General features: G+C 36.7%; 3 protein-coding genes across 3 annotated transcripts; 2 read left to right on the top strand and 1 right to left on the bottom strand.

Annotated features, from left to right (window-relative positions):
* Window positions 1-14108: 14108 nt before the first annotated feature.
* Window positions 14109-17093, top strand: LOC133690168 (protein OCTOPUS-like). Its single transcript, XM_062110385.1, has 2 exons — window positions 14109-16370; window positions 16747-17093. The coding sequence occupies exon 1, from the start codon at window positions 14245-14247 to the stop codon at window positions 16351-16353; it is 2109 nt and encodes a 702-aa protein (XP_061966369.1). The 5' UTR covers window positions 14109-14244; the 3' UTR covers window positions 16354-16370; window positions 16747-17093.
* A 3147-nt stretch (window positions 17094-20240) lies between these two features.
* LOC133688514 (pentatricopeptide repeat-containing protein At3g09060-like) lies at window positions 20241-22144 on the top strand. The gene has a single exon (XM_062108012.1). It carries the CDS (start codon window positions 20363-20365, stop codon window positions 20873-20875), a length of 513 nt encoding a protein of 170 aa, XP_061963996.1. The 5' UTR covers window positions 20241-20362; the 3' UTR covers window positions 20876-22144.
* LOC133688513 (uncharacterized) lies at window positions 21689-22745 on the bottom strand. The gene is made up of 2 exons (XM_062108011.1): window positions 22366-22745; window positions 21689-22247 (listed from the first exon to the last, which is right to left on the bottom strand). The coding sequence occupies exons 1-2, from the start codon at window positions 22690-22692 to the stop codon at window positions 21807-21809; spliced, it is 768 nt and encodes a 255-aa protein (XP_061963995.1). The 5' UTR covers window positions 22693-22745; the 3' UTR covers window positions 21689-21806.
* Window positions 22746-24729: the final 1984 nt, after the last annotated feature.

Genomic DNA, 24729 nt, shown 5'->3' with positions numbered 1-24729 from the left:
TCCCACATGCTTTGCTCACTTTTCATACTCATATCATATCCCATCAATCCTTTATATAGACATTGGAGGTGCTTGCTTGCATTATTGTCATCAATTAAAATCTACTTAATAAATATATAATTTCGTTGTAATTAAACATGATGTAAGTTTCAATCACTTATTATGCCGCTTACAAGCATTTCTTTATATAGGAAAAATTATACAGAGAATAGTGTACTGTAGAAACATAAATCCTCCTAAAATATCATAACACCACCATGGAAGCCTCAGAAAATGTTGCGGCTGTATATAGTTTTTTGGGTTTCTCCTCATTAATTGCAAGTGCCAGGGTTTGTTTCTGGGACCCTCGTGATGTGCAACCGAAAGAGGCTGGCGAATGGACCCATAAGGGAGACATGTCCACTTGCTAAGTGAAGTAGATAGCTGGAAGCTGGAGCTCTACTTAATAAATAAAGTTGCCGGGCTTATCTCGTGACTCAGCGGCGGGTCGCATCACCTTCAAGGCTTCAAGCCCCCCGCGCATGCATGTCCTTCCATTGAAGATGCATCTACATTAATCGTTCGTTATGTTTTACGAGAAGTTAACACTGATACTTGTATACTGCACTAATGATATTGGTGAATCAGTCTTTCTGCTGCTTCTTTTTTTCCTCCTTCTGTTTTTAGAACGATGGTGAATATCATTCTTGAACATTCTTCAATCAATATTGATGGTTCTAATCAGTAATTAAATCTTAAAAGATTGTGATTAACTAGAGTGAATATATATAGCCTAGTGCTTAAGGGAACCTTCCCACCTATTCTTGTTAGGATCATAGCGTGGAATGCTGCCATTGATGGCACATTGAAGCAAAAGAAATCAAAGAGTGCATGCAACAGCGGTATCCTGCTCCCTGTGAGTTGAGTTAAATGGATCTGTCAAATTGTCTGTTGTTAATTGTATAGAACCGAGATATTAAAGGAACTTTTTCAGACCCTAGTTTTCCTACAATATGTAGGTAATGGTTTTGTATTCGATTTTCATGTAATCGATCTTACTTTGATTCATGTTTTTGTGGTAGGATAAACTCCAGTTTTCTTTTGATCAATCAAAGCTAATTCATTTATCAAAAGAAAAGGAAAAAAAAAAAAGTCTCGCGGTTAAGGGTTGGTTTTCTTTCCTTTTTCTTCAAGTTTTTTTTTTAATTATTAACCATTTGTTAAATTTAGGTTTTTGAAAAATAATTTTTTATATGGTTGCAAAGACATATATATTTTCGTCCAAAAAAGAGACAAAAGAATATACAAAAGAAAATATGAATATATAAAGATATAGGAGAGTAGTACTGGAAAATAATTTAAAATGCTTATAAAAGAATTTTGAGTAATTAATATATAAGAGTAGATGTATCAATTAACCCTTAGATTTGAAAATCCTACTAGCACATCTTGTTGGGTTGTTGCCATTGCATGTGCAGCAAATGGTTGGCACCAACCATTGACTATTGGCAGCCACCATTGTTGAATGAGCTGGAGTTTGGCAGCCACCATTGTTGAATGAGCTGGAGTTTGGCAGCCACCAATGTTGACAACAAAGTAAGAAGAGCTGCCATGAAATGCCTATAAATAGAGGCATTATGTGAGAGCAAAATGTGAGAGTTGGGAGAACATGAAGAGAAGAGAAGAAGAGAGAAAGAGGGGCTGCAATGGCAGCAGCCTTGCTGCCATTGCAGCAGCTGCAAATGCAGCAAGAGAGTTGATGAGTTGAGTAGAGAGGATGTAATCCTCCTCCTCTACATGTATTTATTGTATCCTTTCTCTATCTCTAATAAAATAGACCTCTCCCGTGGATGTAGGCGGATTTGCCGAACCACGTAAAATATTGTGTCAGTGTGCTTAAGCCTCCGATGAGCAAATATCAGAACATCACCGGTCGGAATTCCCAACAATTGGTATCAGAGCTGATGGTTTAAGTGGTGTTTGATTTTTGCTCAAAAATGAAAGTTGTCAAAATTGTGTTTTGACCATACCACTGTGTAGAGGAGGCTGAGACGAAGCCACTGGTGAAAACGGCGTCAAAATCGGACGTCGGAAAACGGCCGCACGGGCCGACAAAGAGACTGCCCAGTCAGCGTGCCACGTCAGCGCCAGTCAACAGACACGTCAGCGCCCGTCAACAGACACGTCAGCGAAAGTCAGCAGACACTTCAGCGACGGTCAACAGACACATCATCGACCAGTCAGCAGACACGTCAGTAACGTGGGACCCACCTGCCACGTCATCAGCCGAGCCGAATTGGAGCCGAGCAGAGCCGCGAGCCGAGGGACAGGATCCAGTGTAGCTGATCCTACGTGCAACCGGATCTGAGATTGAATCTGAGCCGTTGATCAGGCCAGAATTGTTTTGATCAAAGCTTAGCCGTCTGAAGTGCGATTTGGACGATTTCAGACTTATTTCCAGCTAATTTGATCATTCCGGATGCAATGGTATGGTCCGATCATTGAGATTTGAGACCGAAAGTGGTGGTGGTGAATTATTAAAGAGAGATTGCCCGATCAGGAGGCATCTGAAGGTCATCATGGTGGTCGTTGAAGAGAAGAAGAAGAAGGTGCACATGTTTACCCAATTACATGTGCTAAACTGCTAAGTGGGGAGAATTTTAACTGCCTTGAGGGAAGGCAAAATTGGGACACTTTGGACACCCGGTTATGTGGACAATTTGAGGTGAAGAGTGAAAATTGACGAAGACCAATCTTGACGAATCTAAGAACTAGTAGTCTCGCTAGATGTTGAGAAATCATGTATTAAACCATTATATTCCAGATCACTTGTAAAGGAAAGCCGCAACAAAGCTAGCAAATGGTTGTATATACGGAAAGACAGTACGATGGATAGATATGGCCTGAGAAGTTCTGTCTAGGAGATTGGGTTTTAAGCGGGACCAGTGTGACCCCTCCAATCTTTCCTGGGAACTTGCTTGGTGGAAGGATTATCCATACGGTACTATTTTTGTATATATAGCAGTTTGTAATGAAACGGTTGAAGACTAGCAGGATAACGGCACAAGGGAACAGTTGGGTTCCGAAGGTTCAAGGATCTGATGAAGTGGTGATTTCTCCAAAGAAGTTAGATTCGGTGACTGTGATTTCTCGAGGGGAGAATTGATGAAGACCCTAATAATGGAAGAGAAATACAGCAAGGGGATAAAGATTGGCACCCTATTTTGACTTGGACAGGTGTTGTGATAGGATGAGCTGCTGTCAAACATAAGCAAGGAATACGGAGAAATCTGGAGAACAGAAATTGCACGAGGGCACGCAGAGATTGTGCACGAGTACCCGTAGGATCCAACGAGGTACTATTTTTGAGACAACAGGTGCAAGGAGAAGAAGTGTTCCCAGATGAAGCTCAGAGCAGAGACTGTTAAAGTTTGTACAACAGGAAGTCTCTTATGCTCTTGATGAAGACAACAAGCGAAGACATTTCCAATGCATGCAAGGATGGAAAGAGAGCTGTTGCAGAGGCACCTAATTGAGGGGGTGCAAACGCCTGTGATAAAAGGCGACCGCCTATGACGAAAGGCGAAGACACCAAAGAGAGTTGGTGTAGGTGGAGCTGTCAAGCAGAAAGGCATAGAAGCTCCAAACATAGAAATCGAGGTGGAGGATTGCAAGGAGTATACCGCAAGTTTCTCTTTCTATGTGATTAGTGGCAGCTATCTCTCCCATAGTGCACATGGTGGTAGAGAATTCTGGAGCCACTTTGAAGCATCTCAGCTGAAGGAGGATGCGACCACCTATGAAAGGTGAAGACACCTTAGATGGAAGGTGTGTGAGGGCCGTGATAGAAGCCTCAGTTTAGACCGCCGCATGACGACGAGCGGAGACACCTAAGGAGAAGGTGTGTGGGCCACAATGTAAGCCTAGTTCAGAACGCCCCAGAGCCAATGTGATGGCTAGATATGAGTGGACAGGTATATAGCCAATGAAGTGGCTATGATGAGTATGGAGACAAATGCAGGATTGACTTTCATGGATATTGCCCCCATGCTAAAGATCAATGAGCTAGAAGACATTTGCCTTGGACAATAAGTGTGTGACTTGTGGAGCACTAAGACGCGGCTGCTATGAAGAAGCAGAAGGGCATGCGCAGGTTCCGGGAACGAGTTGACTCTTGTCAAGGTGGTGAGCTCGGTAACGGCATTGTAATACTCAGAGTATGAAGACAGATATGGATCAACCTTTAATGGGCTGCCCCCATAGGTGAAGGTGGAGAGCTACCTGGACTCTTACGACTAAGAGCGAGAGACTCACGGAGAAGTAAGGCGTGGTTCCTAGGGTGGAACAGAGGGCAGACGCAACTCCTGGATGAGTAGACTCTTGGAAGAGTGGTGAGCTCGTGATCATATTGAGATACTCAGATAATGACTGTCGCACTTGGAAATAGAAATTTCTGTTTGAGGGGGTGTTGTAAGCCTTGATGTAAGGCTTGATGAATCATTCCGAACCGAGCATGGTTGATACGCTCGAAGGGGAATGTTGTGTTCCAGAGACAAGCGTTAACACTCTTCAGATGTGATGTGGGAGACCATCTGGTTGTAGTGATCCTTTTGTGTGAGAAAAGGTGTGCTTTGGTGACTCTGATGAATGAAAGGTTTGGCGAGTACCTGTAAACTCGGCCAAAGACGCTCTCAAAATGGTAAGCTTGGAAGAGCTGCAAGATGCAAGCCTGTGCTGAAGAAGCAAGAGGACAGTTGCCCCACATGAATGGCAAAGGGGGTGATTGTTGGGTTGTTGCCATTGCATGTGCAGCAAATGGTTGGCACCAACCATTGACTATTGGCAGCCACCATTGTTGAATGAGCTGGAGTTTGGCAGCCACCATTGTTGAATGAGCTGGAGTTTGGCAGCCACCAATGTTGACAACAAAGTAAGAAGAGCTTCCATGAAATGCCTATAAATAGAGGCATTATGTGAGAGCAAAATGTGAGAGTTGGGAGAACATGAAGAGAAGAGAAGAAGAGAGAAAGAGGGGCTGCAATGGCAGCAGCCTTGCTGCCATTGCAGCAGCTGCAAATGCAGCAAGAGAGTTGATGAGTTGAGTAGAGAGGATGTAATCCTCCTCCTCTACATGTATTTATTGTATCCTTTCTCTATCTCTAATAAAATAGACCTCTCCCGTGGATGTAGGCGGATTTGCCGAACCACGTAAAATATTGTGTCAGTGTGCTTAAGCCTCCGATGAGCAAATATCAGAACATCACCGGTCGGAATTCCCAACACATCTTAGGTTCAAGCCTTTGGAGGGATTGAGTGTGATACAGGGACGTGGGGGTGTAATTTCTACCACTATATGCATGATGATACTGGTTTTTACGGTGATATTGAGTTTTTTAAAAAAAAATTAAATTTTTTTAAATTAAATTTTTTTTAATATTTTTAAATTATTTTGATATGTTGATACCAATCACTACTATATAGTCAAAATACACTCAATGAGCTTTCAATGAATTAAAAAGAAAAATAAACCAGCAAAAAATGGGGAAGTTCCTACTGACATTAAGGAAATAATTAAATATATGATGTCTAAATCTTTTAATTTCTCAATTTAAATTTACGAACATAAAAAAAAATCTAATAAAGTGATTGTGTTAAAATCTATATGTTATATGCTGATAAGGCCATTAAAAATTGAAGTATAGCATGTTAACATGGTGCATTATGCATGGATTTTTCAATTTATTTCTAATTCAGTGTGCATTAATTATTTTTATTTTTTCTATTTAATTTAATGGTGCATTTTTTCCATCAAGTTTAGATTTAGGTATAGTTTAGAGGAAAGAATTTTTTCCATCAAGTTCAAGGCTAGTGCGAACATTTCCCATTAATAACTTTTTGGTACGTAGTAAAATATAAATTGTTTTTGAATTTAATTATCTTTCTATTATTTATATTTTTCTACATGAAGAATTTGCAATAGTAAAAAATTAAACCAGCAAATACTAAATAAAAGATTTATTCAAATTAAAAAATAAAAATAATAGCCAACTCGTAGTTAATTAAAAAAAAATTCATTAATTCGATTTTTATTTTTTTGAACAAATTAGCCACACAAATCTTCACAACTGATATAATTAAAGGAATATACCATGATTAATTAATTATTCTCATAAAACCAATAACTCTAGTATATAGTATATACAAATCTATATGAAGATTCATTGAAGAAAAACTCACCATTCCATTAATGTTTTTTTGCTTATGTCGCATCATCAAGACCAACATCTTATTCAAGAAAGTAAAATCATAGCAATCAAATCCAGTAAAATCTTTATTATAATTATTTTTATTTTTCTACGTAGTCAAAAATGACGGGTTCAGGTGAACATGGATGGATACAGTACTCTCAGCAATCGAGGCAATGTTATTAGGGGTGGTTTGATTAGGGGAAATTAATGATGGCTTTAATTTTCTGTTTTGGTGCTAATCCTGGCATATATCTTCTCCTCTATGCAAGTTGAGTTATGGGATTTCTTAATTATGCCTGGCAACCACTAGCTAGGCTATCAGAAGGTCAGGTTGATTCGGTAGTGGTAGCCACCGGTTTGTTTGCTGCAGTCTGCAGAGGAGGTGTTGATGGTTGATACCGTCGCATGAGATGATCTTAAAAAGGGATGGGGATGTCTCTGTAATCTTCATGAAGGCGATTGTTTAGCGGCCGGACTGGCTTGCTAATGACGCTCGTGGCTTGGAGTTAGGAGTTTATTCTTTTACTAACTACCAAAGGGTCTCTCCTCTTTACTTTTAGTTCATCATACTAGTTAGTTTGTCCGCGTTAAGAGCTCGTCTGGTTTTTTTGAAAAAAAAAATTTAACGGCTACACATCTGAGTAAACGAACAGAAAAATATAGTGATAGTTAATTCCTAGAAATCCAAATGATAAAAAATAAAATTAAAAAAATCAATAAATAAAAAAACTAGAAAATCAAGGTGATGAAATTGAAAAATAAAATCAAGATTATGAGTCCAATGATAAAGTAAAAAAAAATTAAAATTTGATAAAGGTGTCAAGAATAATTTTTAAAGGATAATTGAAAGATAATAATTAGGGATTAAATTGAAAAAAATAAATGAAAAAAATATTTTAAAAAAAGTAATAAAAAAATGAGGACCAAAATTGGAAACAAAAAAAATTAAATTAAATTCTAAAGGACAAAATAAAAATAATAATGTAAATGATCAATAAATAGCAATCAAAAGAATGAAGACCAAATTAGATATAAAACTTCTATGAAATAAAATACAGAAGGATGAAATTGAAAAAAAAAACATTTAAGAAGCCTTAAAATAAAAACAAATATAATCAAAAGAATGAGGACCAAGTTTAAAACAAATACAAACTGAAGGACACATCTGAATTTTTAAAGGCTCGGCATGAAAACCAAAGCACATGAGAGAGAAAAGACGGGGAGGAGAAAAAACTTCCATTGCCACCGAATCGCCACCAATCACGCCACACCAACAGCTATGACGCCATCTGACGTGTTGGATGACACGGTGGTTGGTAGATTTTAGCCATTGTAATATGTCTCATGCACCTCTTGTTTAGCGGGAGATGATGACATGTCGACGAGTGCGCAGCACACATCAACCTTGTATATTGATCTATTAATATTTTAATAATTAAAATTACTAAAAATCCTCCAAGGGCATCCTAATATTACAAAAAAAAAAACATGGCAAAGATAAAAACACCATCCCTTACCGGGCTTAAATTTTTAAAAGTCAAATGTTATACATGTTATTTTACTGTAGAAAAAAATAAACAAAGACAAAAAAAATCTCTCTGCAATGCCAAAATTTATGAGCTTTTAAGGATATTATTGTCCTTTAATTATGCAAATAAATTTAAAAATACACAAAAATCCCTGGATAAAAAGCTTATTTTTATAGTTTTTAAAGGTAACAAAGTAATTTCATTGCATATATAAAAATATAAATTTACTATATTTACCTCATTAATTATAGGTGAAATAATGATAAAAAAATGCCCTCATAATAAATGAAAAAAAAAACCATTAATAGAAAGGTTGTGCTTCTAACATGCACAGAGAATTTATATGCGTGAAGGTGTGCATCAGTCGGTGGTGCGCAATGCTCGCTTTGGTTTCTTGAAACCAAAGCGATTCGTAAGGTGTATGCTCGGAACATAGTATTGAATCGCTTGTGTGATGAGTCGTTGCGGGTTGAATTGTGCAGGCGACAACTAGGATTTCTTGTCACCTAGGCCACACCCGAACGACTACAATGTCATGTCGTTCGTGTCTGGCCTGGAGCGATGGTTTATCCCGCTAGACGGCGTCGTGTCCTTTGCCACACGTGAGAATACTATAATACAACTTTCAAATCACATGCATCTGCATAGCTTTCAAAATATATAGATAGATGGATAATTGCCCCTGCCATCAAGCAGGTGAGTATATTATGTGGGCCTATGTTTTATGGTGTTTGGATACGGAGACGTGACTACCACACGCTCTGTATAAATACTCCGTGATCCTAATCGATCTATCTCAATCTGGAATGACAAGAATAACTTATACTATACAAAATAGTATACTCCTCTATTTTAAAATACCACTCCTGCTGCTCTGCAATATGCGTAGACAAATGTACCCTCTTATTTGCTTATTATTCTTTCTATATACGGTATTTTCTTGCCCAAACTTTACTGCCAGCGCACCGTTCCAGCAGGATTCTTGTCGGATTTTTTTTCCACTGAGTTTTGCTTGTCTGGATACTACGTAGTACATATATATAAATGTACAACCATAGAAATTTTTTTGTTTGAACATGTTTTTGTTACTTATTCATATAGAGTTTCCTTCCTTCCGCACAACACATTTTCATTTTTTAGTTTTAATAGATTGATTTGATAATTAAGAAGAATTTTTATATATATAATAAGGCTGATCTCTCATCTATATATTCTAAAAAAAAAACAAGAAAAATATATATCATTAGCAATCAAGCACATATCATTTCTTGCACTTCACTAAGTGTTATCCATATAACTAAAAGAATTAGGGTTTTACTAGTAAGTGAGCTAGGAAACCTTTTTTTTTTCCTCTAATTTCCTCTTCCTTTTTTTTATTGATCTTTTTTAGTTTTTAACAATTTTATTCTTTAGTATTTGGTTGATTTTGAATTGATCTTTATAATTTATTAAACATGCACTTCTTATGAGATTATTGTAGTTTCAAACAAACATCTCAATATTTAGTTGGTTAATTAATTTTATGAACGTCTATTTTTGTTATCATATCATTAATTAAAAAATAATTTTAAAAATAAGGATTATTATCAAACGAGGTATGAAATGCACTCACAAAAATCAGTTATTTCTTTAGAGATATATGCCTCAACAAGTTGCGGACACAACACAAAGAGAGGCTCGAAATGAATATCATCCAAATAATCCGTAAGCTTGACATGATATTCCCTCTATCTTTCTTAGACTTAATAAAACATCTACCAATACATATACCGTTCGAGGTAAAAATTAGAAGTGCAATCTAATATAGATGGATGTTAATTTGGTTAGTTTATTAATATTAATGGATTTTTCTTTTACAAATTTTAACTACAAGGAAACAATTTGAATGAGATAGAGCTGACAACGTTATTGGAATGAGGATTTGAGAGAATCACACTGCAACTAAGTAAGATTGGAATCAAGATAAAAAAATTTAATCATTTTATTCAATTTTATTTTTCATTTATTAACAAATAATTCATTTGTGTCATATATGTTGCGTGATTTTTAGTATGAGATGCAAAAAAAAAAAAAAAGCAAAACAAATACGCAAAACAAATATAGCTTCCAGGCTATAAGGAGATGGTCGTTTGAAAGGATTTCAGACCGCAGTACGTCTTGGAGGCCGTGTAGGCGGAATATATTCAACACATGATGTATGAACATTTCATGCAATGATCACACTCTGGTGCAGACAATTGAAACTAGTGTGTTCTCGGTTCTCTTACCACGCATACTAGTGGATCCGTTTTGTTCGTTTTGTATGTGAAGTGAATTATAAGATTATTTTTTAATCACATCCATTTTTTATTTGTTTTTTTATAAATGTATTTAACCAACAATAATTTTCTCTTGTAGACTATGATTCTTGGACGTGAGTCAAGCCCGATTGAGTTATTTGTGGAAACACATGTTCGGATTGATGACCGTAAAAAAGGGGTGTAGCGGCTCATGGATAGCCAAGCTCATCACTTTGTGGTATATTGGTTTTCAACAATTTTTTCTTAAGTTATTATTTTTTTGAATTTGCTGACTTATCTTTATAGGATACATGGAACACCCGAATGAATGAGAGATACGGTGATGATCCTTTGACCAATCCGGATCTCAATATGAATTTATGGTTGGAGGCAAGATTGTCTGGTGGACTCGAAGAAATCTGGTGTGCGGTCTTTAACACTACAGTCGAGGACTTGCGAACAACTCATAATGTTTCAACTAGTCGATGCTCACAATCGATTCCGAGTACTTAAATTTCAGAGTTCGAGGTGATTTTAGACTAGTGAGTTCAAGCTAGGACAACTCATCTTGCTCCTGATTATGAACGACTTAGTGTGAAGACGACTAGATAGTTATATGTCACAACCATTGTTTACTCACCAACAGAATATATAACAGACGATCTATTTGATGGATATATGCCAAATTCATTAAAGGAAATACTAATGGACAAAAAAAAAACCCGATGGAATGACATACAGTTTTGCTGTTGATTATATATTATATTTTTCAATGGAAATACTGACGGAATAAAGCAAGTAAATTTTTTTATGTGCTTTTTCCATCATTAAATCCATTGATAAATTTATTACCGACAAACTACAAATCACCGACGAGAGTTTTCTGACGGATTATTTTTGTCCGTGAGACCGTTGGGAAAATTTGTGCCGATGAACTGTGAAAATAAATATCAATAAAAAATTATGTTGGTAAATCAAAAAATTCTGGTAATGCAATATGTTGTTGTCTCAGTATTAAAAAAAATCATCTTAATTTTTTTTTTAAAGTCAAACCATGCTTTTTATTAGTTCTTAAGGTTATTTTTGAACTCGTCAAGTTGACTAAGTCACATTAAGACAACTCTTATATAAGTTAATTTTAAACCGGACTAGATAAGAAGTTGAGTTAAGAGGTTTTGATCGATTCGATCGAGTTTAATAACAATACCAAAAAGTTCATAGACAGTTTTTTACATTAAAAAAAGTTAATTCGACCCGTAACATGGTGTGGTAACATAGCGTGAAACAATATACTTATCATAATGTATAATATAAATTGTGCTAAAATTATAATAAAAAAGTATAAAACTTACTAAAAAAATGACGAGTACCACTACATATCTCAAAAGATCGTATTAATATGATGTGTGTCAAAAATCATGTGAATTAAGATCTAAGTGATCAGAATATAAAATGAATACATATTTAATAGAAAATCTAGTTCTTTAAATATTATTCTAGCTAGGTGTACGTACTCACTAAAACAGTGAATCCAACCAAATTAATCAACAAACCAAAGTTGTTTTATAAAATCAATTGAAAACGTTTTCTTTTTAAAACTAAATCTAACCATAAAATATATGTGCAACGAGTTAATTATTTAGCATATGAAAAACACGATTAAAAAAGAAGAAGGAAAGTGATCAAGAAGCGACAGAAGCAGTGTAAGAATGGCATAACATTGACATCAAGAAATTAGATTTTCGTGAGATGTATGTTTATTCTTCACATTTCAGCTCTTTATTGGATTATCTGAATGTCAGGAATTTTAGTTTTAGGCGTTCCTCTTGTAATGTACTGAAATTAATAGATAATTTTTTTCCCCTTCTTCCCAGATCTCAATTGTTCCTATCTAGAACGGAGCCCCAGAGCCGGTAAGCTGGCTTAGAAATTGGCACTTTTTTTTTTCTTCTCCCTTTAGTAAAAGGAGGAAGACACCTAGTAAAATATACAAGCTTTTGTTTGCCTGCGAAAATGAAGTTATCAGCCACAAATGTTGATTCCATCGTCGCTCTCTTTAATTGACTTTACAGATCCTAAAGAGAAGCAAGAATTAATCAATTATTATATATTTTCCTCAATTAATTAATTAATAGGATTTACTCAATCATGCATGCATGCCAAGTTGTTGTTTTTAGAAGAGTCACAGGACGGGCCGGATTTGATTGGAATTATATATTTTCCTTCCGGAAAAAGGAGTGCTTGTTTTGGAAAGGCAAGTTTCCCACTGGAAGAAACGGGCTGGGGAGCCTGAACGTAGCTCTCGCCTAGCATGCTGTCATTCCTTATTCGTGTATTTGATGGAGCCCTTGTACGTAAGAAGATGCACCATTTATGAATCCTTTTTACCGAATACAAGCTCAGAGTGATCAAAGCCAAGCTCAAAAGCTTCATTTCTCCAACGAAACCAGTATGGAAATCGAGAGGAAAAAAAAGGGGGGGCAAAACTACATCTATTTACGTACGTACATGGTTTGAATAATGGAAGGTCCAAATGCCAAAGGAACTCTGTTTTGGTTCTTGAGACTGACCATCCTCCTGTCTTGGTGTCTCTTTCGTGTAAGAGCATGACAAGGAGAGTACATAATTCGTGCACGCACCCAATGGTGAAACATACAGGTTGGTGGCACGAAATAAATCCGAGTGGGAAAACCATAAGAAAAAACAGATTTATCAGCATGTCTGGGAGAAAAAGAAAGCAGCAAAAACAAAAAGAGCCACAGACAGGGAAAAAAGAAAAAGTGAAGATGGAAAAAAAAGAGAGAAAAAAAAGAAAGCGAAATATGAGAGAGAGAGAGAGAGAGAGAGAGAGAACACACACACACACAGAGGCCACAGCCTCTCTCTCTTTTTCACCACCTCCCTCTAGTGATGGCGTGGTTTGCTTTTGCTTTTTCTCTCGACAGGAATCTTTGAAAATCGAAAGGCATCCTTTAAGTAAAAAAAAAAAAAAAGGGGGGGAAATATCCCGATAAAAGAAAAAAAAAGAAAGAGTTAAAGAAATTGAGAATCGAAAGACATGATCCCGTTCATGGTACTATGTTTGATCGATCAAGCATCCGAAATCATGATGGGTTGTTCATTGATTTTCTGAAAGCTTGCAAAATGGAAATTCAAGAAGGGTTGCTATGATACTGACCTGATCTACAAGTATATTTAGATATTGAATTTTGATTTAATTAATCATTTCTTTTACTATTTTAATCACATTTATTGGTTTAACAAGCACCCACTTACATGAATCTTCTCTTAAATTTTTATCTCAAAGTTCCCTAAACAAAGTGTATATTTTGTGTGATTATGGTTTTTGCTGTTTTTTTAAAATATTTTTTTACTTAAAAATATATTAATTTTTTTATTTTTTATATTAATATATCAAAATTATTAGGAAAATTAAAAATACCATCAATTAAATACCTTTTAAAGCCAAAAAAAAAACTTTTAAAAAATACTAAAAAACATAAGCAGAAACACTTCAAAAAAAGAAAAAAGAAGAAGAAAGAATGATAGCAAATTGAACTAGAATTAGAAATATCATGCTCAGAAACCCCTTATTTTTCATCAATAATTATTACAAATTGAACTAGAATTCAAACCTAAAACTTGATATTAACAAGGTTGCATTATCTAAAAGAAGGATGATGGACGGTCCTAGAGCTCCGAAATGATGAGTAATGAATAGAATTTGGGCATGCATATGAGCTAGCTAGTCCCTGTGATATAGACACGGTGATCAGGAATGGAATGCTCTAAAGCTTGATTAAGAAAAGAGGTTATCCAGGATTTAACACTATCAGAACCAGTTGTCAAACAAAACTGAACCTGGACATCTAGACAGACTGACATGAAATTAAGGATATAGAGTAATAATAGCCCCAAAATAGTCCTTTCACAATCGAGTGCCCCTAGGCTAGAGAATTTAGAAAAAATAAAATATAAATAAAATATAAAAAAAGACTGTCTGAGTGGGGCATTCTAAATTCGTCGCGTCGATTTTCTTTTTCTTTTTCTTAGCATTTCTTTATTTTTCCCGTTGATTCCATCATTTTTTCTCACTCTCCCCCCCCCCTAACTGTCCGTTGGAACCAAACAGAAAATCCCCCCCTCGCTCTCTCTTTCTCTCTTTCATTCTAATATGAGCAGAGGGTGCATTACACACCACCACCGGTTATGAATACCACCACTGAACCACCACAACTTCAGCCACCCCAACCACCGCAACCCCACCGTCATTCCACTTCTTGTGACCGTCACCCAGAAGAACATTTCACTGGTTTTTGCCCTTCATGCCTCTGCGAGCGTCTTGCCGTGCTCGATCCCAACACCTCCTCCGCCGCTTCTTCTTCCTCTTCCCGCAAACCCACTGCCACCGCCGCCCTTAAAGCCATCTTCAAGCCTTCTCAACTGTCTAGCTCCAGTAATAATAATAATAATAATAACAATAACAAGTCGTCTTCATTTTTTCCTGAGCTCCGCCGTACTAAATCCTTTTCTGCCTCTAAAAACGAAGGGTTTTCCGGGGTTTTTGAGCCTCAAAGAAAATCTTGTGACGTTCGAGAGAGATATACTCTTTGGTCTCTCTTCACTCAGGACGACGAGAGAAACCCATCTGTTAAAAAAGAGCCCTTTAAAGGAGGACCTGAAATTGAGGCTGTTGAGCCCAGAATTTCTTGTTCTAGTGTTCGAGGTCCGGTTTTTGAGTCTAAAGAAGAAGAAGAAATCGAAAGCGAAACCGACACTGAAAATGAGAATGCGAATACCAGCGTCAATGTTAATATTGGTGGAGATATTTTGGTTAATGGGGTTTTAGAGGAGTCTAATTTGACTGCGAGAAATTCGAATGCAAACCCAATTGATGAAATTATAGAGGAAGAGGAAGACGAAGACGAAGACGAGGACGAAGAAGAAGGGATTATTATAGAGCCAGAGCCAGTTCACGAAACAGTTTTGGAGGAGCTTAAGACTATGAAGGACCATATAGATCTTGATTCGCAGTCTAAAAAAACCTCAGGGAGGGACTTGAAAGAGATTGCTGGTAGTTTCTGGTCTGCTGCATCGGTTTTCAGCAAGAAATTGCAGAAATGGAGGCAAAAGCAGAAGCTTAAGAAGCAGAGAAATGGCGGTCCTGGTTCAGCTACGTTGCCTGTAGAGAAGCCAATTGGGAGGCAGTATAGGGAGACTCAGTCGGAGATTGCTGATTATGGGTTTGGTAGAAGGTCTTGTGACACGGATCCGAGGTTCTCTCTTGATGCTGGGAGGATTTCTTTTGATGATCCTAGGTATTCTTTCGACGAGCCTCGTGCTTCTTGGGATGGATATCTGATTGGAAGGACATTTCCAAGAATGCCTACAATGGTATCTGTTGTTGAGGATGCTCCTGTTAACGTTGTTAATGTTGTTTCAAGGTCTGATACTCAAATCCCAGTTGAGGAACCGCCGCGAATATCTATGAATTCAATCAATGAAGATGATGAAGATGAGACTGTCCCTGGTGGGTCTGTCCAAACTAGGGATTATTACTCTGATTCTTCATCGAGGAGGAGGAAGAGTCTTGACAGGTCTAATTCTATTAGGAAGACTGCTGCGGCTGTGGTGGCTGAGATTGATGAGTTGAAGGCTGTTTCCAATGCTAAAGTGACACCAGCAACTGTGGATTATATCCATGGACCTAAGCTGGTGGTTCCTGATAGGGATTTTAGGGATTCGAACTCGAATTCTTTGAGGGATGATTGCTCTGAGACTTTTGACATGGGGTTCAGAGACAATGCATCTGTGGTGGGGAATGGTGAAAGGAAAGGGGTCAAGAAACCTCGGAGATGGAGCAAGGCGTGGAATATTTGGGGTTTTATACACAGACGAAGTGTTAACAAAGATGAGGATGAGGATAGGTATAGCAGAGCAAATGGGGTAGAGAGGTCCTTTTCAGAGTCTTGGCCAGAATTGAGAGGGGAACGAAATGGAGATGTAAGGGGGGGTTTTAATCCGAAGATGTTGAGGAGCAACAGCAGTGTTAGTTGGAGAAATTCACATAATTTTGGCGGTGGATCTTTTAGCAGTGCAAGGAAGAGCAGTGTTGAGACTAATGGGAATGGGAGAAAGAAGAGGGATGAGTTTGTGTTGGAGAGGAACAGGAGTGCAAGGTATTCACCAAACAACATGGATAATGGACTGTTAAGGTTCTACCTGACGCCGTTGAGGAACAGTCGTCGAAATGGTTGGGGGAAGAGTAAGTCCAGTCATGCACAATCCATTGCAAGGAGCGTATTGCGATTATACTGAATCGGCAAGTCCATAAGGTGTTTCTTTGGTTTAATGTTAATTTTGATGCATTTGTTGTGTAAGCGCACATGCCTAATGTATTCTTCATCTGTTGGTTGATTGGTTGGATAAAAAGCACCCCTAAATTTGTTGCCTTTACTGTGAATTGCATTGCTTCTTTTCAATTATTCTAATAACAAGAGATTTTTAGTGTTTTTTTCTCAGTGTCTCCAGTCACGCTCTTGTTAATTGCTGAATTCTTTTTCCCGTCTCGCGTTTTGTTATGCTGATTTGTCTTTTTACCAGAACTGGTTAGGACAGAGAATATGCGTGCCTCTGCCTATTTGTGCAGATGTTCTTGCGCTTGAATTTAATTGGTTTTTTCCTTCTTCTTTTCATCCTTGTCCTACATAGCAAAGATTTTGCTGATGGACTGTGCGAAGGCTGCGAGGCTGTTTCAGACATCTTACTCAAATATTTGGCATAGTACATATTCTTTGGGACAAAAGAGTTTCATGATGTGGGCTCATGCTCCCTTTTGTCACTGTTTCCAAATCAACCATGTACTGCCAATTCATTCAGTATTGACTAACCAGGCAACTTTTTGTAATTTCAGTAAGGTTTCTCTGATTTCTTTGTTATGATCCTGGAGCTTCAATGGTCCTCTGCGCTGATAATACATTTGCATGAATGGATAGAAGATTATGTCAACATTTATTAAAAACATTTGTTGTTTCTTTCTTCGTTTCTTATTTTTTTCCCTTATATTTGAAGTCTATTCCTTCTGTGCTAAACGTCATATCCAATTCAACTGACATGACCATCTTTTATATCCTGTGATTTTGTTAAATTATCCCCCCATTGGTGGTTGAGTCGGAACTTAGGATCCCTTGGGGTTTGTCAAAAGATAGCAGATTTTCCTGTAATGTAAGTGCATGAACTTGTTGTGAAGTCATTACAGTGTTTTTTCTCTCCCGTGGAAAGCTGTACTCACAGTTTAGCTTGTGGTTTTGCTGTCTACCATGGTGGATGAGTTCCAAACAAGTATGCCTTGCACAAGCGTAGGAGTTTATCTAATTACACTGCGCAGTTTTTTATTCCATTCTTTTTCTGGCGGTGGCTGTTCCTTTCTGAAGTTGGAATTGTTCCTTAACAAAGCCATGGAGAGAGCTTTAAGTTTCTGTGGTATTCCCTTTTTCCTGCAATTTTACATGTGGTTTTACTTTTACCATCTGCATTATGTGAATGTCAACCAACCGTCAATCCAAAGCCTAAACTTGCAAAATGAAGACAAGGAAAGAGCTTAATAGCCCTTTAAATTCTCTGTGAAGTATTGCCAAATAATCCAGCCATAACGTTTACTAGTGGTGGGCTACACAACATGCCCCTTGAACATCAGTAGGGCTCAAATCCCATTACCAGAACAGAAATCAAGCTAAGCAATAATTATTTCATATGATTTACAAGATTTTTGTTCTCGTATTTGGACATCAAACGGTCTACCCGATCAAATCAAATAAGATTGAGATCATGCTTTTCTGCTTTTTTCTCTACATCCGCAAAAGCTCCATGATCAACAAATTTGCCTCTAAAGTCAAAAGGTAACTAGAAAAACATCCCAGCATGTTCTCCTTCATGGATGATATAAAGAAAGAAAGAGAAAAGAAGGGAATGGCTCGAAACCCAATGAAATATCAAGTTATTACTTCCCCATTGAGGCTTAAGTTTGAAGTGGGCAGTGACACTCGTAATTTTTATATATTGCTTCTCAAGAATTGTGGGCTGTAATGGGTAGTAGGTCATTTTGTCAACGGTTTTATACAGCCATTATTGTATAATTTTAACGCAAAAACATGCACTTTATTTTTCGTTTTCTTGTGATGTTTTTCTTCAACTGGAATTCGGCTTTTTTTTTTGTTTTTAGTGTACTTTTAAAAAGATATTAACAAAATAATACAGTTGATTTTTTTTTAATAAAATAGCACAATTTATACTTATTATAATTAAAAAAATATAATTTTTATAGCTATCGCTATTTAGAATAATCATATTTTTTAAAAAAATATTAAATGACAAGAAAAAAAGAAAAGAAAAAAAAAAGATCTCAACAACAAATTCAAACTCTAATAGCGATATCATTGATATCATTAAAAAGATCTTGATAAAACAGGTCCAACAACACTAAGAAAGTCATTAATGGTGACTTGAGTGGGTCACACTTGCCACAAAAAACAAGTTTGTCCCTCTCATGTTATCGTTATTTAATATCACTAAATTCATCTTGTTGAGATTTTTTTAATGGTAATGGAGGTGTTGTAATATGAGATTCGGTGTATTTTTGTTTTTTCCCTCTCTTCTCTTTTACTTATTTAATATTTTTTTAAAAAGATATTACTATTATAAATAGCAACAAGTTATAAAAATCATGTTTTCTAATCCTAACATGTACAAACCATGTTATTTCATAATTTTTTTTTTATGTGTGGTCTTCCATCAATATTTTTAATTAACTGGACTTTATTTCTAGTTTTATTGATACAAAATTGAAAAAAAAATAAGTTTGAGAAAATTTAAAGTTAGTATTTCTTACAACTCGTTTTGTTAATTTTTCTATAATACAAAATTTTAAAAAATAATTAATTAAACCAATGTTATGTTGAGTTTTGAAGAGTTAAAAGTACTCATATTCTTATATATGATTTAGAGTTTTTCAATTCTCGATTACCAGTAGCATGCAATACGATGAAGTAATTGGATGGATTATCTCGACTCACCTTTTTGTGAAAAATAATTAATAAATAAAATTATAATGTCAAATAAATACACGTCCTGAAATGGGCTCAGCTCACTGGCAAAAGCATCTTATCTGCAATGGATTTATTTGGCATGTCAAGCCCATCTAGCATCTTTCACACGATCTCTGAGGACAGAACGTTGAGATAGCAAAGAATGCCGTAGGGGTTAACTGGGCAAAGCTCATCATGAAGCATGCTCCCATAAATTATTTGAGATTCGCCATAAAATAATTATGGCACTCATCATTTTAGATGATACTAGAGGTTGCTATTTCTGAAGAGGATAAACAAAGATACCGACCAAGAAAGGGTAGAATTGCCACGAGTTAGATCTTCATATATTAGAGTAAAATATATTTTTTATATTTTATTCTATCTTGAAAAATACAGTTATTTTGTCGACCAAACAAACGCTACTAAAAGCTTATGCAAAAAACAAGATGCCAAACCAAGCCTTATATTGCTTTAAGAAATTGGAGGAGATTTTTGGGCGCAAGCATGGAATAAGATCTTACAATGCTTTTATCAAAGTCAATCAGTTAGAAAAAGCAGTTTTTTTTTCCGATTATTTTGAAACAGTGGGTATCTTGCCTAATTTGCAAACATATAATATTTTGATCAAGATTTCTGTTAAGAAGAGACAATTCGTCAAGGCATGGATTGGATGTGGGGTAAAGATTTAAAGCCTGATGTGTATAGCTATAGCACTATGATTTATGAGATGGTTTAAAATGAGGGTTTGGTGCGTGCACTTGAGGTGTGTGATGAAATGTTTGAAAGGGGCTTAGTTCCTGATGTGATGTGTTGTATTATAATGAATAATGATTGATCGGTTTTTCAAAAGATGAGAATATGTCAAGGGGAAAGAGATTTGGGAAAGGTTGGTTAAAGGGTCCTGTGTTTATTCAAATGTGGTTACGTATATTGTTATGATTTATTGGGTTGTGTAAAATGAGGAGGATTGATGAGAGCTTGGAAATGTGGGAGAGGATGAAGACGAATGGATTCGTTTCAGTATAGCAGTTTGAAATGTGGGTTATGTGAGGCGGGAAATTTTGATGGAGCTGTGAAGATTTATAAAGAAATTGGGGGGGGGGGGGGGGGTGTCTACTTTTCAAAAGAAAACAACTTTGAAGAGTACTCTATAAGGAGAGTTTTGAGTTGTGGGTTATAACGAGGAAGGAGAATTGTCGCAATGTTTAGTTACAACATATTTCTTAGAGGATTGTCTGAATATGGGAAGGTTGAAGAAGGGGAGTGGAGCTGATTCTACTACTTATGGAGTTTTGATTCATGGGTTGTGTAAGAATGGTCATTTGAATAAGGCGTTGACAATATTGAAAGAGGCAGAAGATGAAAGAGATAAGCTGGATGCTCTTGCACATTCTTCGATGGTTGATGGGTTAAGCAAACAAGGAAGAGTAGATGAAGCTTTGGGCATAGTGCATCAGATGGATAATCATGGCTGTAAGTTGAGTCCTCATGTTTGCAATCTATTGATTAATGGGTTTGTCCGAGCTTCCAAACTTGAGCAGGAAATTCACTTTTTCAGGGAAATGGAATCCAAAGGTTGTTCTCCTCCTCTTGTCGTCTATAACACTCTTATAAATGGTCTGTGCAAGGCAGAAAGATTTTGCCATGCATATTCTTTTGTAAAGGAAATGCTAAAAAGAGACTGGAAGCCAGACTCGATCACTTATAGCTTATTGATAATGGCCCTCAACTTGTGGCGCCAAGCTCTTGACTAGGGTTTGGAGCCTTATGTAACATTTTGATGCATGGCCTTGCTCTGCTGGGAAAATTGGAGATGCTTTGCTGTTCTATTCAAATATGAAGCAGTCGAATTGAACTGCCTTCCCAATCTTGTTACCCATAACACACTTTTGGACGGGATTTAAAAGGCCAGCGAGTGTGAAAAGGCATCAGTGATGTGGGCTTGCATGTTCAAATATGGGTTTCAGCTGGACATAGGCACTATGATTACTTTAATTGCAGGTGATGTTGTTTTCGTGTTGTCATGGCAATACTTGCAGATGTGATTGGATCTTCCTCGTGACAAACCTGAACACAACCTTCAACCATCTGTTAGGCAAACAGCGAGCATCCACGGCCCAGATAGCCTATCTAGCCCTTCAACGTTTAGTTTTTGCTTGATCATTTTAATTCAGGGCCCATAAATCTTCCTTTTCATTATGGATGAGTAACGTTCAGTATCGAACATTTTGACTCCTAGAAGTCCCAAGTATGTTATCTTTCTCCTAGACCTTTGAATTCTTATGCTTCTTTTCTCTGCTTTGCTCAGCATATATATATAAACAATTAAAGCAATTTCACGAAAGTGCTTAGCCAGAAAGATAGCTGTACAGCAAAAAGTATTTGAAGATGATTATAAAAATTTCTCAGAAAATGGTCACAACAACGTGAGTACTACGGCTTTTTGGCTGTTTGGATACAGTGATAGGAAAGTTAGCAAAGCATCAAAACCCAGTTACTTGGATATTGGTGATGCAGTAATATCACCAAGATCAGATGTAGATGATGCAAAAGAAAATAGCTTGATGTATCAAATCCAAGTTGGAAGTTTTCACTTGGGGTTATTTTATCATGCTATATTCATTCAAAATGGCATGTCTAAGATTTCACACTATAAATTCCTTATACTGAGAAAAAAGGAGGACTTTACTTTTCTTTGTCTGTCTGTTCCTTTTCTGCTCTTTCTATGTCTGATGCTAATCTCTGCTCGTAGCTGAACTGAGTGATCAAACCCACTAAAATTGCTCCGAGAACTGCAACTTTTCGCCAATCAGGTGCAGAAGAGAGGAAGGAATCAGCAATTACTATGGCTAGTACACCCATTAAAGCAAGGTAAATGTTCTTCCTGGTTTTTGACCCTGCTTTTGCGTTAGTCAGATCTTTAATCTTCTGTGCTTCCTCCTTAGCTTTGGTTTTATCAACTGGTGCTTTCTGGCCAAGGCTCTTGAAGAACATCCCCTCATTCCGGTCGTTTTCCATTTGAACTTCAAAATCTGCTACCTTATTATCGTTCTTCTCAATTTCCGTTCTGTTCAATTCTGCAGATTCCTCAAAAGCTTGCATCTGGCTCTCTATGTTCTCCATTATCTGCTAAGCATAAATAACGAATAAGAAGCAGGTTATCAACAGAGGTGCTAAGCAACACCATTTTGTTGTTCCTTTAGCATTTCATAATTTGCATTGAGAATGAAGGAGTTGAACAGACCCTGGCACCTGCGTCATCAAGTCCTTTTAGAGCATCCTCTCCAATTTTATCAAACTCAGCATTGGCTTCTTCAGCAAATTGAGTTAGATAAGCTGATCTCTCGTCCAAGTAATCAGTGAGACGGACCTTTTGAGCTTGAAGCATGGCTATCTTCGCAAGCAGTTCTTGTTTTTTAGTATCACCTTCAGGTGGGGGAGCCTCAGAGTCGGAATCATTTGACTTGCAAAGGAACAGGATGGAGTTCTTTGTGTTGGATGGCTTTCTAGTGTGGAAAAAACCATGATTTGTAGGAGCAAATGAGGTGTTGATGGCTTTGAGGGAAAACATTTTTCTTTCGACTTCAGAGGGGGAGAGATAGAGAGAGCAGGAAAGGGGAGGGACGTTATATGGGCAGTTGGTTTATTTTGGGCCTTTCGTTGGGTGGACATTATCCCTTATTTACGAGTATAATATTTGTTCAAGTTTGCCCATTGACTTTCGAAGTTGTCATTGCAATCTGGATTTCTTTTTTAAATTAACAGTTAAAAAAAAGGAAAAATAACAAAATAAAAAAATAATTTAGAAAAATAATATAGATCGATAAATCACATGTAACATCTATAAACTTGTCAATGGATGAAACTATTTTTCTAGTGTCTAAACTCCCCGCCATAAAAAAACCAATCCAACAATTCTTAATCCAACACTTATCATAATTAAAAAATCAATACACTTCTCGATTCACATTTTATTAAAATTCATAATTCATAATTACATACAATTCACAATTCATTTTATAAATTTAAACTATATTCATAATTTTTATAACATTAAAGCATATAATCTAATTATATTTAAGAATTATCATAACTTATGAATAAATTTGCATCATTTTAACTCTTCCAACTCATTGATAGGTTTGAAGCATTCGTGAAAAGATCAATACTAAAATCACCCCAGCTTATAAACAGGTTTGGAATGCTCATGAATAAACCTATGAAGGACCTACCTACCTAACTAAGTGTTCTTGTTAAAAAAAAAAAAAACCAATCTCATTATTCACTAATGCCATTTCGAGAAGCTCTGCCTTCCCAGCTTTCTAAAGTGCACTACAACACAAATTGATGATATTATTGGCAGGACACATACCATCTTATCTACTTCTTCTCCCCGAGCCTTCCATATTAAATAATACATTTAATACATACATAAAGAAAATTAGAAATCATCATCTATATATAATAATACGAACCAAAGGGCTTAGTCCAGAAACACGAACAAGCTAGCTCCCTTGAAGTTAAAACAGTTAAAATAAAACAAACTTAATTATAATATAAAAACTGCCAACAATTGCATAGCTCAAAGCACACATCATTTTTTAGCTGGTCAATCTGCTTTTAGCAATATGAAGAACTCAAATAATTAATAACATCAGCTTCAGAATTGTGATTAGCCTACTTTAATATTCTAGTAGAAAGTGTGTTGAGCTTAATTAGCAAGCCAGTACTTAAATAAAACTACGTTTTGATATATGCGCGCCAAGGCACCCAAATGAGATTGTGCTAGTCCACTTTACTCCTCTATTCCTGACATAATCCCATGCACTTCTTAATGGTAACGTATAATCAACAGGGAGCTTTCTGATAACTTCATCATTTGCATCAGGAAAAAGAAAAATTATTCCTCATGAAGTCGGAATAACTTTGAATTAGATCTAGGTCTTTCTATGTCTCGATGGGTTGACGTGGTGATTGGATTTGGCCACTAGTTTATGAGTCGATGCTATCTTGCAGAAAAAAGTCTTCTATCATAATGAAAAACGTCCCTCCGATTAGTAGATGTAACAGTAAAATAATGTATAAGATGATAGTGTGAGGAGCATAAGTACGGGATCAGGAGAGTGTGAGGAGTAGGGGAGGAGCATGATAATGTGGGGAGAGGAACGTGGGTTGCTTTGCTTTGTGTTATTCTCTGTTGCCTTGTGTAGGTGGCATTAGGTATTTATATCCATGGCTTTTGAGACCAAGTGGTCTCCCGGACGAAGGAGTCGGGGATCGAGAAGAGATACCATTTTTGCACAGCTGGTAATCGTAAAATGAGTTGATGAGTGTAGGCGTCACTCACTAGACATGGTAGGCATTGTACTTACTATTAATGGTAGTTATAGGCAAGACATATAGGCTGGTGATGGTAGCTTTTCGTGAGACTGGTAGGTCTGTGATTGCCATTGGCGAAAAAGGTAAGTGCCGCATTGACCTTGTATGCATTGGTAGGTCTGTGGGTGGTGCATGGCACTGTTTTGACTTTTTAGAACTCGTAATCTGAATTGTGATCTGTGTTAATTGTTGGGCCATGATATTGGGTCGAGGCCCAAATGAAATATTT

The sequence above is a fragment of the Populus nigra genome, chromosome 3 (genome assembly GCF_951802175.1).
Source record: "Populus nigra chromosome 3, ddPopNigr1.1, whole genome shotgun sequence".
NCBI lineage: Eukaryota > Viridiplantae > Streptophyta > Magnoliopsida > Malpighiales > Salicaceae > Populus > Populus nigra.
This window is presented reverse-complemented; position numbering and strand designations above follow the sequence as displayed.

What these genes read in the sequence shown, in the direction of transcription:
- LOC133690168 (XM_062110385.1), top strand. Translation starts at nt 14,245, where the DNA reads ATGAATACCACCACTGAACCACCACAACTTCAGCCACCCCAACCACCG.
- LOC133688514 (XM_062108012.1), top strand. Translation starts at nt 20,363, where the DNA reads ATGGGAAGGTTGAAGAAGGGGAGTGGAGCTGATTCTACTACTTATGGA.
- LOC133688513 (XM_062108011.1), bottom strand. Translation starts at nt 22,692, where the DNA reads ATGTTTTCCCTCAAAGCCATCAACACCTCATTTGCTCCTACAAATCAT. An exon ending in TTGATGACGCAGGTGCCAGG is followed by an intron (nt 22,248 to 22,365) that starts GTCTGTTCAACT and finishes TATGCTTAGCAG; the next exon opens with ATAATGGAGAACATAGAGAG.